The sequence below is a fragment of the Protobothrops mucrosquamatus genome, unplaced genomic scaffold (assembly GCF_001527695.2).
Source record: "Protobothrops mucrosquamatus isolate PMUCROS unplaced genomic scaffold, P.Mucros_1.0 scaffold2711, whole genome shotgun sequence".
Classification (NCBI taxonomy): domain Eukaryota; kingdom Metazoa; phylum Chordata; class Lepidosauria; order Squamata; family Viperidae; genus Protobothrops; species Protobothrops mucrosquamatus.
The window spans coordinates 55,567-71,188 of NW_015388756.1; the positions used below are offsets into that span (position 1 = coordinate 55,567).

The 15,622-nt window shown below is 36.9% G+C and overlaps 1 protein-coding gene across 1 annotated transcript in view; it reads left to right on the top strand.

Annotated features, from left to right (window-relative positions):
• The window catches only part of PRMT3 (protein arginine methyltransferase 3), a 68,071-nt gene that overhangs the window by 19,588 nt on the left and 32,861 nt on the right, over positions 1 to 15,622 (top strand). Inside the window, exons 8-10 of the mRNA XM_029286019.1 lie at positions 1,717 to 1,838; positions 6,731 to 6,830; positions 12,027 to 12,105. Of these exons, the coding sequence (XP_029141852.1) occupies positions 1,717 to 1,838; positions 6,731 to 6,830; positions 12,027 to 12,105 (301 nt within the window). The remainder of the gene's footprint in view (positions 1 to 1,716; positions 1,839 to 6,730; positions 6,831 to 12,026; positions 12,106 to 15,622) is intronic.

Below are 15,622 nucleotides of genomic sequence, written 5' to 3' on the forward strand. Positions count from 1 at the left end.
AGCATGGACTTCCTCTCCAGTTCTCCAGCTGCCAATTCCTTATCAGCTCTGGTTAAAATAACCTTGTTTCCCAAGCTAGGTTTAGTGTTGTTATGTCTAGCTGGACTCTCCTTCACATTCCCCCTCCCAGCATCATCTAACTCTAAAAGCAAAAGGTAAAAGATGGCTACATTTCCATCTGTTGTCTATGCAAAAACATCCGATGTTAGCAGCGTTGACACCTGGCAGGCAGGACTTTGAGAGCCAAAGGGTTTGGGTTTGCATGTAGCTGGAATCCCCTCCCCAAAAGAAAAGGGCTGCTTGCCAGAGGAGGAGAACTCCTCTGGCAGGCTGCAGAAATGGGGGACAAATCTGATCTCTGTTCCTGCAGCCCTTCAGAGGCAGTCCCTTGTGGCCACAAGAGTTTATAGCTTCCCAAACAAATCCATTTCATATTTTCCTTTCTTCCTTGCAGACAATTTTCTTTTTATTTCTTCGGCTTAAAAGTTATTGCAAAATCTCTGATTTTGTTTTTAGTTATGAACTAAGAATAAAATAAAGCCTCCTTCAGATTCTAGCTTGTTAGGAGAATGATAAACCATGAATGATTCTACATTCAGAATGATTTCTGACTTTTTATTGCCTGATTTCGCTGCTATTAGTGACAGAGACTAATGTGGAACATGCATGGTTATTATCATGAAGCCAGAATTCTGTGTGCGTTTTGTCATGGTTTTGATCAGTAAGAAACAGACCCCTGGCCAACCAGCAGATCTTACTGGCCAACCCACCACCTGATCTTTCCACCTTCATCTCCTTCTCTTTCTTCTCTCAGATCATTAATGTCCATTTCTTTTTCCTGATCTTTTCTTCCCACTTCTGCTCAAAATAACATTATTTTGGTCCATGTTCCAAACAAAACAGCACCGCTTTATTTGATATTTGGACCAAAACATTCAAAATGCATGTTTTAGTTCAGGTACCAATCAACTCAGTACAGCTTATGTACTGTTTCCCCTCCCCCTTTTTCCCCAGAATGCAGATAACCCTTCATTGGATGTGTTCAAAGAGTGGTTAGACAACCATTTTCCTGGGATTCTTTAACTTGGATTCCCGTGCTGAGCAGGAAGTTGGACCTGATGGCTTAAATGTGGTTCTAAGTGTTTCTTGCCTCTGGTCTATTGGCAAGCAATTTTGTTGAAGGCTGCCAGGTGTCCTGGTACTGCTGGTTGTTGTGAATATCTCAGAATTGCAACATGAGTTCAGAAGTGCCAAATGTTTTTGTTCTGCATCTGAAGAGGGGTGGTTTTTTTTGTGGACTGAGGAGACATATGCTTATAACAGTAAGACAGATCCTCAACCTTGGCAACTTTTAAGACTTGTGGATTTCAACTCCCAGAATTCTTCAGCCAGCAAAACTGGCTGAGGAATTCTGGGAGTTGAAGTCCACAAGTCTTAAAGTTGCCAAGGTTGAGGACTCCTGCAGTAAGACGTTAAATGGTTTTTAATCAAGACTCTAGATTCTGAAGACTTTCAGTGTAAATTTTAACAACTTCAGAATTTTCAAGTTTTATATTTTAGAACTCATTTCTGTTCGAGAAAACATTAACACTGAGTATGCATAACTAGATTTTTGGTTACAGATATTATTTAGTAACATCATTCAATGTCTTCATCATTATTTTGTAACCATTATCCCATTGCAATAACTTGCTTTTTTTCTTTGTATTTTATTAGATTGTCCTAGATGTTGGATGTGGCACTGGAATCCTTTCCATGTTTGCTGCCAAAGCAGGTGCAAAAAAGGTGATAGGAGTGGATCAATCTGAAATCATTTATCAAGCCATGGACATCATTAGGTAGGCACCCTTCACAAATTTGACTTCATTAAAATAAATGATAATGCTTAAAGAGACTTTGAAGGGACTTTAGTCATATCAGGCCTATTTTTGTTCCAAGACTAGGCATTAAATGGAAGCCATGTATTCTTGGGCTTCTAATAAAGACCTGTGACCTGTAAGCAGGCCATGTTTTACTTTTTTATTTTCTGCAGGATAAAATTATAACTATGTTGTTCAAAAAAGTCAGTGTTATAAATGTTCGGGGAATAATCCTCCTATAATGCATCATTTTATTTGCAAGCAACGGGGAACAGAAGTACTCACTTACTTTGAAAGGTTGGTTTATTTCTTTTTTGAAAGCAGTACTTCCCCACTACTGTCACTATGATTTTTACAGATGGGAAATCATTTGATTTATTATTTGCAAGAATATGTTAAGTCATATATCAAAAGCAAAACGTCTGCTGTATGGAGTATGGAATAAAGAAATGATGGATGCTGTTTCCTTGTGTCGGTTTCAACTTATTTCTCGGAAAAAAGTGGAGGGGTATCAATACATTTGGCTGTATCTGTATTTTTGGTTTATTTTACGTTTAACAGATGTTATCAAGTTTAAGACTGTCACAATCACTAAACTCTCAGCTGTTATAAGAGTAAAATAGCTATTTAAAATACATTATTGAAAAGTCTAAAACAACTATAAAACCAATTTTTAATAATTTATTATATATCAATCAAAAATCAGATTAAGCATTCTATCATCTCACATAAGGCCCCCAAATACTTAAGTTTTCAAAATTTTCACAGTGTTTAAAGAATAGTAGCCAGTATAATTTCGGTGGGGAGTCCTCTCCCTTCATACTTTATGGAACTGAGGGATCACATACAGTTTCTCTCAAGATGCATGTGTTGGGCAAGTCAATTCTGGTTTGAGAAAATCTTGCAGCTAATTCATTGCCAAATCACATATCAGTGATGGAACGATAGGAGTTTATAGGCTATGATGAACACTTTAAATTGCACTGAGAATCTGATATGAAGCTGGTAAAAGTGAACAGACCCTTGGTGAAAGACCACAGGGTTACTACATTCTGGATTAGTTGATCTTCAGAGGCAGGTACAAATATACAATCTGGGTCAGTCCTGGGACACATATATTCGCCTTTATTTGTGAGGTACCAGTATACAGGTAGTCCTCGAGTTACGAGTGTAATGGAGCCTGCCCATTCCACTTGTAATTTGAAAACCTGTAGAGTGAATCTTGTGCCTCGAACAAGATCACTCCCTTGCTCATTAAAACGCACGCAGCAGGGATTACCTGTAGTACATAAAGAGAGTGAATACTTGACTGACATCTCCACCTGCATAAATTAGAACTGCCTGATAAGGTAGAAATGGTAAAACATTGCCCCCAGTTTGCCAACCAGAAGCATTCTAGAAAAATACCATGGTCAATTGTATCAAGGCCAATGAGACCTCTAAAAGAATAGGGATATTCCACCTCCATCCAGGTCCCAACAGAGGTCAACCACAAGAGCGATTAGTGCTGTCCCACTTTGAAACAAGTCTAAATAATCTCTCTTTAGAGTCCTCCCACAATGACTCCAGTCTCAGTAACCTTCCCAAGAAAATGAAGGTTAGAAACAAGATAATAATTATTTAAAATTGCTAGGTTCAGGAAGAAGCAGGCCATAGAGAACTAGATGACCTTGGAGAAGAAATGTAGCAATTTACCAAATATTAAGCCCAAGAGAGGAAGAAAATATTAGAAAGAAACTTAAGCTGAAGGGCAAACTGCATCTTCTTTCAGAGTTGCAAATATAGTATATCCTCCAAAAATGAAGCACTGATCATCTCCTGGAGTTGACTGTTGCCCTTTTCCTGCTCTCTGAAAGAGCTGGGGAAGAGGGCATGGATCCAAACTGTAGATGGCTGAGGACATATTAGAGAGAACCATATTACTTCTTTACACTCCAGTAGGCCAAAATGAATCCCAGGTAAAATAACAAAATACTATCCCAGTCACACACATTGAACTCTGCCTATGAAGAGTCGAGATGGGTGAATCTGAGTGACTTTATCCACACAAAGCTGCACACTCATTGCAGCAACCAGGTAGGAGTCTATGCGAGACCCTCTTCCCAAAGGACTACCCTAAACAATGCCACTGCCTGTCAGTGCATTGAAAGAGGAAAAAAGTGTGTGCTTCTCCTGTCTTATTGCCACAGTGGAAGCTTGAATTTGAGTTTGGTTCTCCATGCTTGGCCAAGCTAGCTTCTTGTCTTCCTTCACTAGTGCAGTCAATCGTGATATATTGCTTCATCTCCTGGAGCTTCTCAGTAAACAAAAGACACATTTCAAGGTGAAATACACAAAGAGAGACCACTCAGGAGCAATTTCATCAAGTGGCCAGGCCACCTCTATATTAGCAAGCAGCCAGGTGCTCAATGGAACTGCTGGTAAGATTGTCGGGAACCTCCTCAAGTATTGGTGGAATCCATTTGGATTTCATTTGTTTTGTTTCAATTGGTGTTTGGGGAGTGTCAAAGATAGACCTAATGCCCAGGGAAACCCAGAATTAAATGAGAAGATGAGATATTAATTTCAAAAATAACACTACTCTTGATTGGATGCCAGTAATTATTTTCAATGTAAATATTGCCAGAGAATCCTAATTTGGTTAATTTATGGTTAGTATGGAATTACTGAGTTCATGAAGCTTTTCATTGCTGTTTATCCTCTAAAATGCTAAAATTATAATGAGGTTACTGACTTCTGTTGCACATCAGATGTAAGGTGATTGTACTATAATAAATGTTTAAGAAAGAATATAGATAATCATTGTGCCGGAGAAATAAATTGCAGTGGTGTGAATAATTACACTGCCCTGTCTGGTATTAGCTGTCGTGACAATGGCAAAAGAAAGAAAGATTGATAAGTTGTGCTTCAGAGAAAGTGCTATTAATCTTGAGTAATTTAATCTTGAGTTTCCTTGCACATATTTTTATTTAAAATGTGAAAAAATAGGATATCCATAAAGGAAATTGATATTACACCATCATGCTTCAGCTAAAATACTGCCGTTAACTAGGATGATTGTTTTCACAAACACTAGAAACATCAGTTACTTTACTAAAATTTAGTGGTGTCATTTATGGAAAGGACTGGTTAAAACTTCCATTTATCAACAGATTAAAAATCATTTTGTGAAAGTAAGTATCTGAATATAATTCTTTTTATAAAAAAGCTTACAGAACACTTTGGTGTATTCCACTAGGTTCAAAAATTGTGAATATTTGGTTAAAGCCCATTTGACTATTAGATTTCTCTCTCCCAGATTTTCTCTCAGTCACCAAAGCAAACTCATATTTGTCTCTGATCTTATAATTAAAACTTGAATGTAATTCATTTAACATAATTTTAATGGCAGACCAATTGATTTGCAACATATGAGCGCATTTTGAAATCATCTGTTGATTTTTGGAAGCTTCTAATTGGTGGGATGTATAAAATCAAATAAGAGATGTGAATACTTATTGAGACTGTACAAAGCATTTGAAAGAAGTGCAAAATACATTAATGCAGATTAGCGTTAGTCTCTTCACAGCATTAAAACAGCCTTTGGAATGCTTATGTAGTTGTTTTTCCCCTAGCTGTTTTTATATACAGATTCTTGCATAGCCCTTCATGTCTCTGGCATTCCAATTATCTGGGCATATATATGCATACCAATGCATGTCTGAAATAACTACATAAGTTTCCTAAGGATGTGACTTTTAATGTTTTGAGAAGGGGTGCTTCACTCATATTAACAAACTATGCAAAAAGCCCTTTTTGAATGCTTTACAAACTCTTTAACACTTCCAGATACAAACCTACAGTACTTGATAGAAGAGAATACCTGTGCTCAGAGTTGAACTGTGTAGGGCAGGGGTAGGCAACCTTGGCTCTTTTATGACTCGTGGACTTCAACTCCCAGAATTCCTGAGCCAGCATAGTTGGCTCAGGAATTCTGGGAGTTGAAGTCCACGAGTCATAAAAGAGCCAAGGTTGCCTACCCCTGGTGTAGGGTCTTTGGTGCTCTCTAAACTTGGTGGTACACTGATGATATTATCTGAACAATCTGCAAAAAACAAACAAACACCAAGTTCAGAGAGCACCAAAGACCCCACACTATAGTATTCGCTTTTTCATTTTTCCTTTACATTTGTATTAGTGGCTTACATTTTCTATTACGTATTTCCTTTCTGAAAATAAATAAATTTGCATCTAAGTCTTGGAGAAGAATAAGCTGTGTTATATAAATAAAGGATTGCACATCTCAGATAATAATTTTGTAATACTGTTAACAATGCTTATGGAAGCAGTACTTACTTCCCTAAACTATTGAAAAGCATCCTTGAGACTCAGAAGGCTAAAAGCACTGCAGCTATCTCGAAGAAATGCTAGCATTTCCCTAGGCTGTCTTCTTCTATTGTTCATCAATACCTTTTTTTTCTTAGGAGAAAATCAGAGGCATACGTTCCCAAGCAAATATTTGAAAATGAAGTGGCTGATTTTCTATTGAACTCCAAATCCTGCTGGCCTATGTTAGTAACAAATAAGGGAGGGTCTGTTTGTGGATTCCCATAGGTCAGTCCAAAACATCCATTTTCTTAATGTCTCATAGGCAAAACTTTCTAGGTTCTTCAGTACCGTGTTCTGTGGTATCTCACTTAAAATCATACAAGGGATTCCTATGCAAGTACGATTTGCAATTCTTGAGTACAGACAATGTAGCTGTATTAGCAAAAAACATTTGTGGAACAGTTCTCTGTTATTACAAATACTTATTAATAGTAATGTTGGAGTACTTTCAGGTAAAACATAATTAGAAAACATATAACATGCCCTTGCCCTTTGCCTTGCAGGATCAATGGACTTGAAGATAGTATTTGTTTGATCAAAGGAAGAATTGAAGAAGTTGATATGCCTGTTGAAAAAGTAGATGTTATCATATCTGAATGGATGGTAAGAATATGTTTTGCATAAATGTGGAGCCATAATTTCAAACGTGCTAAAATATTATGTGGCAAATGGTCATATTTTTAATCATTGTTACTATTGTGTTCTTGTTCTAAAACAGACATGTCAAACTCGCGACGTCATGTGACGTTGCGCAACGTATCGGAGCTTTTTTGCCATTGCCGGCAATGGGGTAGGCGCGGCTCTGGTATGATGAAACCAACCTGCGGGCCGGCAGTTTGACACCCCTGTTCTAAAATGACAGGAAATAATTTGCCCCAGTAATGACATAATAACATTTGTTTGAAATCTTTTAGACTAGTATTTCACCATGATTTATCATAGCCATCAAGTGGCATGTAAAAGATATAGAAGAAACTATACGTGCACATATGTGAATGTATTTGCATGTAGATAGAATTCAGAATGACAGAATTGGAAGGGACCTTGGAGGTCTTCTAGTCCAACCCCCTGTTCAAGCAGGAGACCCTATACCTTTCCAGACAAGTGGCTGTCCAGTCTCTTCTTAAAAACTTCAAAGTATCTGAATACTTTGATAAGCATTCAAAGTTACAATGGCACTGCAAAAAGGGAGCTTTTTTAGAAGCTGAACAAAATTGCTAGTGTATATTGCTAGTAGGATATTGCTAGTGAGACAATATTGGTATTGATAAATCAAATGAGCAGACTTCAGTCCAGACAGAATTGTACTTCTGTTCCTGTGAGGTATTGAATTTTAAAAGGAAATTATGTTTAACACTAATTAGAGTAATTTTACAAATAATAAGCTGTGAAATGAAATCAGCTGTGCAGCACGCTGGTGCTAGGTTTTCAGAATATTCATTTTACTTATAAAGGGAGACCATTCACTCAGCACATGCTCTTGGGAGAAGCACGTGAGCGTGCTTTTTCTTCACATCTTGATGATTGAAATGTTGCTACCAGAAGGAAATAGACTGTGTTAAATCCATGGGCAGAATTTTTCTTCTAATGTATAAGGATCACTTTCTTGCAGTCAGTGCTAGATGCACACATGGGCACACATGGGCAGGCACAGGTATGCATATATCTGTATAAATACAAATCTAAATAAACACAGAAATGGACAAAGCGCTGACCAGCAGCATCCTCTTATCCAGAGTACTTTGCATAGCTGTTACAGAGAAAGTTGTGTGATTAAGGTGTTCACTAACCAATGATCAGGACATGGCAGAACAGGCAATGGACCAGGAGCATTACTAGGTTTGGGCTGGCTTTGAAAAAGGTGGGAGGGTTTTTTTTAGCTAACTTCTGCCCCCCATCCCATCTTGGTCTTATCAGTAGGCAGTGACAGTGTATAATAGTTCTGGTTCTGGTTCCAGCATCCCTGTGATTCCTCAGTCGAATTTGCCACCTACACTTGATAAAAGAAACAAATGGCAAATGTGACCAGTTACTGCTGTTCATATATTCATTAGCTATAATGCTTCTAGGCCAGAGGCACAGACAAATCACTGTTGTAGCTTCTTCGCCCAAGTGTAGGTGGCAAATTACTGGAGGAAAAAAAATCCCTGCAAATGAAGAGATATTGACAGATGTAGGCCAGAACTGATGTTTGCCCAGTCCTGATAGACACACTATGCAGGAATTTGAGAAAAATAATGTGGTGTGGAAAAACTATAGAAGACATCTCTTGGGATCAGTGGAATCATTGAAGAAATCATATTAGAATCCATGCTTGCGATATGAGGAAACGAGTTCCAAGAAGGATAATGAACAGAGTAATTAGAAGATAGAAAATGTATAGAAAATGAATGTTCAGAAAACTAAAGTTAATTGTCTTGGAATGTTCTTAAAGAGTTTTTTACACGGCTTTAAAATGACAATAAAGGTTATCTATCTCTTAAATATCAAAGGTAGCATAGCATCAAAATGCATAAGACAGTATAATAATAATAATAATAATATAACAACAACAACAACAACAAAACAACAAAAGTTTGGATAGTGGACGTGGCAGTGCCTGGAGACAGCAGAATAGATGAGAAAGAACTGGAGAAGATAACAAAATACAAAGACCTACAAATAGAAATAGAAAGACTGTGGCAAAAGCAAGCAAGGGTAGTACCAATAGTAATAGGCACCTTGGGTGCAATCCCAAAACAACTGGAGCACCACTTGAACACCATTCGCATTGACAAATTCGCCATTAGTCAATTGCAAAAGGCGGCCTTACTGGGAACTGCTTCCATCCTGCGACGATATCTGTAATACCATCAAACATCCACATCTGCCTATCCCAGGTCCTTGGTAAGGACTAGATAGGTAGTCAAAAATGCCAAATCCAGTCTGAACATGTGGCTGACTGTGCGATGATCAATAATAATAATAATAATAATAATAATAATAATAATAATAATAATAATAATAATAATAATAATAATGCCAAACATGTTTTGAAAGCAGAATGAAAGATAATTATAACTGAGTTGAACTAAGCCTAGAGCTTTTTCCAAGTTTTGAATTCGCTAGCTTGGAATAATCAGGTTTTTTTTGTGTGTGGTGGGGAATTAAGTTTGGACTTAAAGCCTTTTTTAAAAAAAAACAAACAAACACATTTCAGTGCTGTGTGGCTCATCCCTACAACAATTTTATTTGAAGCAAACTTGAAATTGCAAACTTGCTATCTAGAGATAAAATTGACCCATCACAAGACCCTCACTTGACACACCCACACCTGACCCATCACGAGACCTACTGACCACATGAAGCCCTTATAAAGAACACCGATACTGACATACCCTAAAACCCGCTGAACATTTTATCTAGTCCGGCAACGAAACCTTTGAAAACCAACCCACAAGCTCGGAGAATGAGCCTTCACCTACATAAAATTGCATGCAGGAGCATTTTTTTTATTATTCAACATCCAGAATCTTATTGTTTATTTCTGTTTCTATGAATCTTAATATACAGGTACGTTTCTGTCACCTAGATATGCCAGTATATCTCACAAAGCCCTTATATCTTTGTTCTATTTGCTATAAGCACTAACAAATACTTTTAATAGCTGAAACACTTCTATAATATGCAGTAATAAAACAGCCTTTCTTTGTTCATCTAAGAAAAAGCAAGTCAGTTGTATGTCTTCATTTGGTTGCCGCTTTCCGTCATTAGCATTCTCCTCACAAATCTGTGCAGTACAGAATACTTTGCTTTAATTAATTTTGAATTAATAATGCAACTTTTTAAAAAATATTTTTTAAATTTACACCTTGTCCATGTAGAAGCAGAAAAATCTCCAAGCATCATAGACCAAAAATGTCAGGTATAATTCTCTTTCCAGATGGCACCCCTACAGGTGAGGCAGCAGCCTGTGAAATTACATTCTAAATTACAGCAGAGATTAGCACCACACATAGAGCAAAACATTTTGAGATTGTTGATGAATGACTTGATTCAATATGATGGACAACCCCTTAGCAGCTTACAGGATGTGATAATCCATAAAGGAGGTTTGGATGGTTGAGGTTAAAACTGCAGTATCAGCCTGGAAAATATCAGAAGAGAACAGTGAGTTCTAAAAAAAATACCAGTTATTTTATTGGTGGTCTGCTTTTTTTAGCATGGCTGAGAAAGGTAATGATGTATTAATGCAATAATTGGTTGCTTCCAGTGATGGCTTTGTCCTAGCAGAAAACATTTCTCCTTCCCAGGGGTGTAATACTCAGTTTTCATTATACCTTTCCATGCTACGTGACACATTTTTTGTGGAGGATTCCTTGATTTTCATGTACACGTGGGGGGAGGGAGTGCAGTGCAGAAGGAGGAACAGCAGACATCTTGGGTCTCCTTGTGCAGAGAGAAATGCTCCATAGAGATACAAAAGATACTGTTGGATGCAAATATACATATGTCCTGCTATAAAAAACCTGCTTGCCATTTGTCCCTAGGGCTGTTGTTTGAGCAAACAGCAGCTAGAGAGAGAGCGAGAGAGAGAGAGCTGTTCAGTAGGAAACTGATGAAAGCTTTCTGTCAGAAGCACTTTCTGGATCAAGCTGTTCTGGCTGCTATTTTTCTCCAAAATAAAATCGCTATCTTAACCTTGCTTATTTAACCCTCGGTTCTAAATAAAGTTGAGCCTTCTTATCAGTAGAAAAATTGCTTCTTTCTCATTGCTGTATTCCTTTTTTAGAGAATAGATTTCCTATCCTTTTGCATATGCTGAGATTCAAACCTACCTTTCCAGCTATGCACAGTTGGTGTGCACTCTGAGAATAAAATATTATTGGCTGTTAGGTATAATTATAATCTGGTGTTCAGCCTTTTGAGAGAAACCCAGTCCTAACCCTCCTTTGCTTTCCAGGATATTGCTAAGGAGGAATTCAGAAACTTTAATTTCTTTTGTACATTAACCCGATTTAATCCAGGCAAACTGTGATTAAACTTAAACTTTGATTTGTAGTTCAAATATAGTTTGTAAAGCGAATTCATTTTATCAGTAGATTAACTTAAGTTTCACATGACACACAGTGCTGTTATTCTAAAATAAAAGCCAAATTTACAGTTTCTTCTTTGCAGCCATGTTGAAGAAGTGGGAATGGGCTGGGAACTAGAGCATGTACATGGCCTAAAAGGAAGCTATGCTTCTTAATACAAAGCTATTATTTTTATCCTATATATAATCAGTGTCAGGTCTTGAGGTTCTTTACATTTTATGTGCATGCCTCCACACCAGCACAATTTGTTGAGCTTCTCTATAATTTCCAGTGGGAACCTAAGCATTCCTGTCTCTGTGGTGGTTTTGTAGCAGGAATTGGGTGAGTTGTCTTTTTGGCTTGTATGACATTTGTGGTTGACCTTTGCTGGATTTGAGAGCTGAAGTTTTTATTATTTTATTATGCCCCTTTATGTACAAAAAGAGAGATGATCTTCAGAGATTTCATTAGTCACATTTTGTACATATTGATACTAACAATCAATTAAAGTGAAATCTGTGGCCTCTTCCTTCAGGAATTGTGAAATGCTTAATGAAAGAAATTGCTATACCAGGGTGTAAATGGCAGTACTAATAGGAAAAGAATAAAAGAGCTGCTGGACTATTCTTCAGAATACTTATTTCCAAAAACAAAGTTTATAAATGCTACTGTAGAGCTTGCTAAAACTGGTACATAATTTTACACAATCTTCTATTTATTTATTTTCCTTTTTGTCATTTTGCAGGGCTATTTCCTCCTCTTTGAGTCTATGCTGGATTCAGTCATTTATGCAAGGGACAAATATCTGGCCAAAGGAGGCTCAGGTTAGTCTGATTAAATAAATAGTTCAACTATGGAGAAAACTAGATTCTGCTATGCATGACCAAGAACTTTATTTTCTGAAATGAATAATCTTTCCATTAGGAGTAGCTCCAAGATAATCATTTCATAGTACGAATAATGCAAAAGCAATTTAACAGGATATTTGGATCTTAAATGAAATACTATTTTCAGGAATTCTTTGTCTTTTTAAAAATAATTGTGTGTGTGTATGTGTGTATGCATGCATGTGTATGTCCATGTTTTTGCTGTCATAGCAGAGTTTTTTTCATCTACAACACCCTCTTTCTCCCCCCCCCTCCAATGTTCAGGGACAGATTGAGCATGGTACTTGAGAGACGGGCAGATCTGTTCTATTGATACATGCCATGTTGGTGGACAAAAAGATTTGAATACTGCCCAGTGGAATTCTTTAAGGTGGCCAAAGTTTACAGGAAGAGGAGAACTAACAATATAATCTGGATTTGAGGTTTAAGGAAGAAGTAGGGAACTACTTGAAAAATAGAGGTTCTAGTGTCTAGCATAGAAACAGTTTATCACAGCTTGGTTTTGTGTTATGTTTTCCCTTTTAGTAAAACCCAATTTTCATGTGTAGAATAGAATAGAATTCTTTATTGGCCAAGTGTGATTGGACACACAAAGAATTTGTCTCCGGTGCATAAGCTCTTAGTGTACATACAGTGTACAATCAACAAGTGATAAATCATCATGATCATAATCATAATAGAATCATCATGAATCAGAAGATACAACACTCAGTGATAGTCATAAGATATTAAATGAAAACAATCAGCATAACCCATAAGGTACAAACAATAAAGTGATAGTCTTAAGATGCTAAAGGAATAGGTAATAGGAAAAATGAGAAGGATAATAGTAATACAGCCCTACTACATGGTTTAATATCCTAGGGCATGAGACAGTGTTATGGGAATTAGTTGTTTGGCAGACTGATGGCATGTTTTTGTGTCTAGTTGTTTCGGCATGCAATGCCCTATAGTGTCGTCTTGAGAGAAGAAGTTGAAATAGTTTATGTCCAGGATGTGAGGGGTCTGAGGATATTTTCACAGCCCTCTTTCTGGCTCATGCAGTATACAGGTTCTTAATGGAAGGTAGGCTGGTTGCAATTATTTTTTCTGCACTCCTATCTAACTCTTTTGAAATTTGTGTCTGTCCTGTTTGGTTGTTATGCCAAACCAGACAGCTATAGAGGTACAAATGAAGAAGCTTCTTGGATGAGAAGTGAAACATCTTCAAAGAAAAACAAGAAAGTCCAGTTGCCTCTTGAAAAAGCACTTTTGGAACATCAGTTGTTAATATAAAAGCAGAGACACCCTCCCTTCTTTTTACTGGATGTTTCTTCAATTCTGTCTGTCCTCTGTATCTTAAATCCTGGGATATGCAAACTGTTATCATTAATCAAATCATTTAGCCAGGTTTCAGTGAAGCAGAGGGCTGCTGAGTTGTAAAAATCAGAGTTGTGTCTGTTTAAGAGGAGTATGTTTAAGAGAGTAACAGAATCACAGAGCTGGAAAGGACCTTTGGAGATTTTCTAGTCCAATCCCCTGATCAAGCAGGAAGCCCTACAACATTTCAGACAAATAGATGTCCAATCTTTTCTTAAAAACCTCCAGTGTTGAAGCACCCATAACCTCTGGAATAAGCAGGAGAAATACCTGTATTCTGTTTTATTTTAAATCTGGAATTGTGTGTTTATGTTTGTATGCCACCCACTGAAAAACCAAATATAGTGTTATGGTATTTAAAATAATCATTATGGTTTTCTATCTGTTCTGATGATGTGGAAGCTGAGGTGGAAGCACTACTTCTGAGGGAATAGGTCTGTGACAGGAAATTCTTCTAAACTCATGTCTATGGAGCTTCTCAATTATCCAGGTCATGGTTGCCCCAAAGATCTTTTTTCCAAAAGGCAACTGGACTTTGAAAATATTTTGCATCTCACCCAAGAAGTTCTTCAGTTCTAAACTCATGACTATTGCTCAATGGGCAGATGGGAATGGCCAGAAGGATTTTTGACCAGCTTCAGTTTAAGCCATACTTGTAGCATGACCTTGCTGCAGTGATTCATGTCCCCATCACTACTCATTCGGGCTGCTGCAATGCAGTGGGACTGCTTTTGAAGACTACTCAAAAACTGCATTTGCTTCAAATTGCAGGAACCTGTGTGCTATCTGGCAGATTTTGTCAGGATCAGAGAATATAAATATTGCAGGCCCAGCATTGGTTTTCAATAGGTTTCTTGGTCCAATTCACCTGCTGGTTTTATAAACTCTTTATGACTTGGCATCTAGGTACAGTATCTTGAGGGTTACCATCTGGGACCAAGGTTGCATGTTTGGAATATTTATCATAAGAGATTAGTGGGGCTAAGGCCAGGAAGCAATTGTTTTCAGTAATAGTGGCGATTCTCTAGAAACCACTCCTTCTGGAGGTGAAACTGACTCCATCTGTAATAGCCTTCCAGATTCAAATATAATTGTTCCAGTTGGCTTTAGGGGTGAATTATTTGTAGTTTAAATGCTGATGTAAGTTTGTTTTAATTTTATAAAACATGAAGAATTGTTGAGATGTGGTGGTTTACAAATTTAATTAAAATAATTTACAGTAAGCTAATTGCTACTAGAATTCTGGCTTATCACTCTGTGCATGTACGGCCTTAAAATTTATCCCCAGTGCATTTTTACTCCTCCTTCTCATTTACAGAGTTTAGATTGAGGAACATCTAATTTTGGCTCTTGGAAATAGAATAGGAAGTGTTGAGTTTTCAGTGTTTGCTGAACNATATATAGGCTATTTTTGAGACAAACTGCAGTATTTAAAGCACCGTGAAAGAGTTGGCCTAGCATCTAGTATTAGAGAGCCAAATTGGTATGGCATTTGTTGCATTTTGCTAAAATAATTTACAAGTTTATTTATTATTGTACTATATTAATGTGTATGTAGTTTTGCTGAAAAAAATGTTTCTAACTAGCATTCTTCTCTTTTAAAATTATTATTAAAAGGTATTTGACCTACAACTTCAATTATTTAAACAGTGCAAGGATATTAAACTATTTATGGGAGACCTAAGTATCCAAGAATTAATATATCCATTAATGATAGATATATGATGTGGAGTCACAAATTATTTTTTCCCAGGGACCACTGGAAAAGCCATACTTTTTAAGACTTTTCTTAAAAGATATAGGTCATAACTGTGCAGATATGATTGGGGAGTTATTAATTGAAAATAAATGAAAGGACTTTATTATAATCTATGTTTGTTTCTCATTCCCAATATAAAATAACATTAATTATACTTTTGTTGATTGTTAACATAATTTGACAGGATTTCAAATAGAATGATTTTGTTTTTAAACATGGAATTCATGTTCTTCTGCCAACTGGTTTAGAAAGTTAATAGAAGCCTTATTCATAGCTTTTTATATTTTTATGTGTAAAACAGCTAGCTGGTAGGATTCAAAGATCAAATGAATTTCC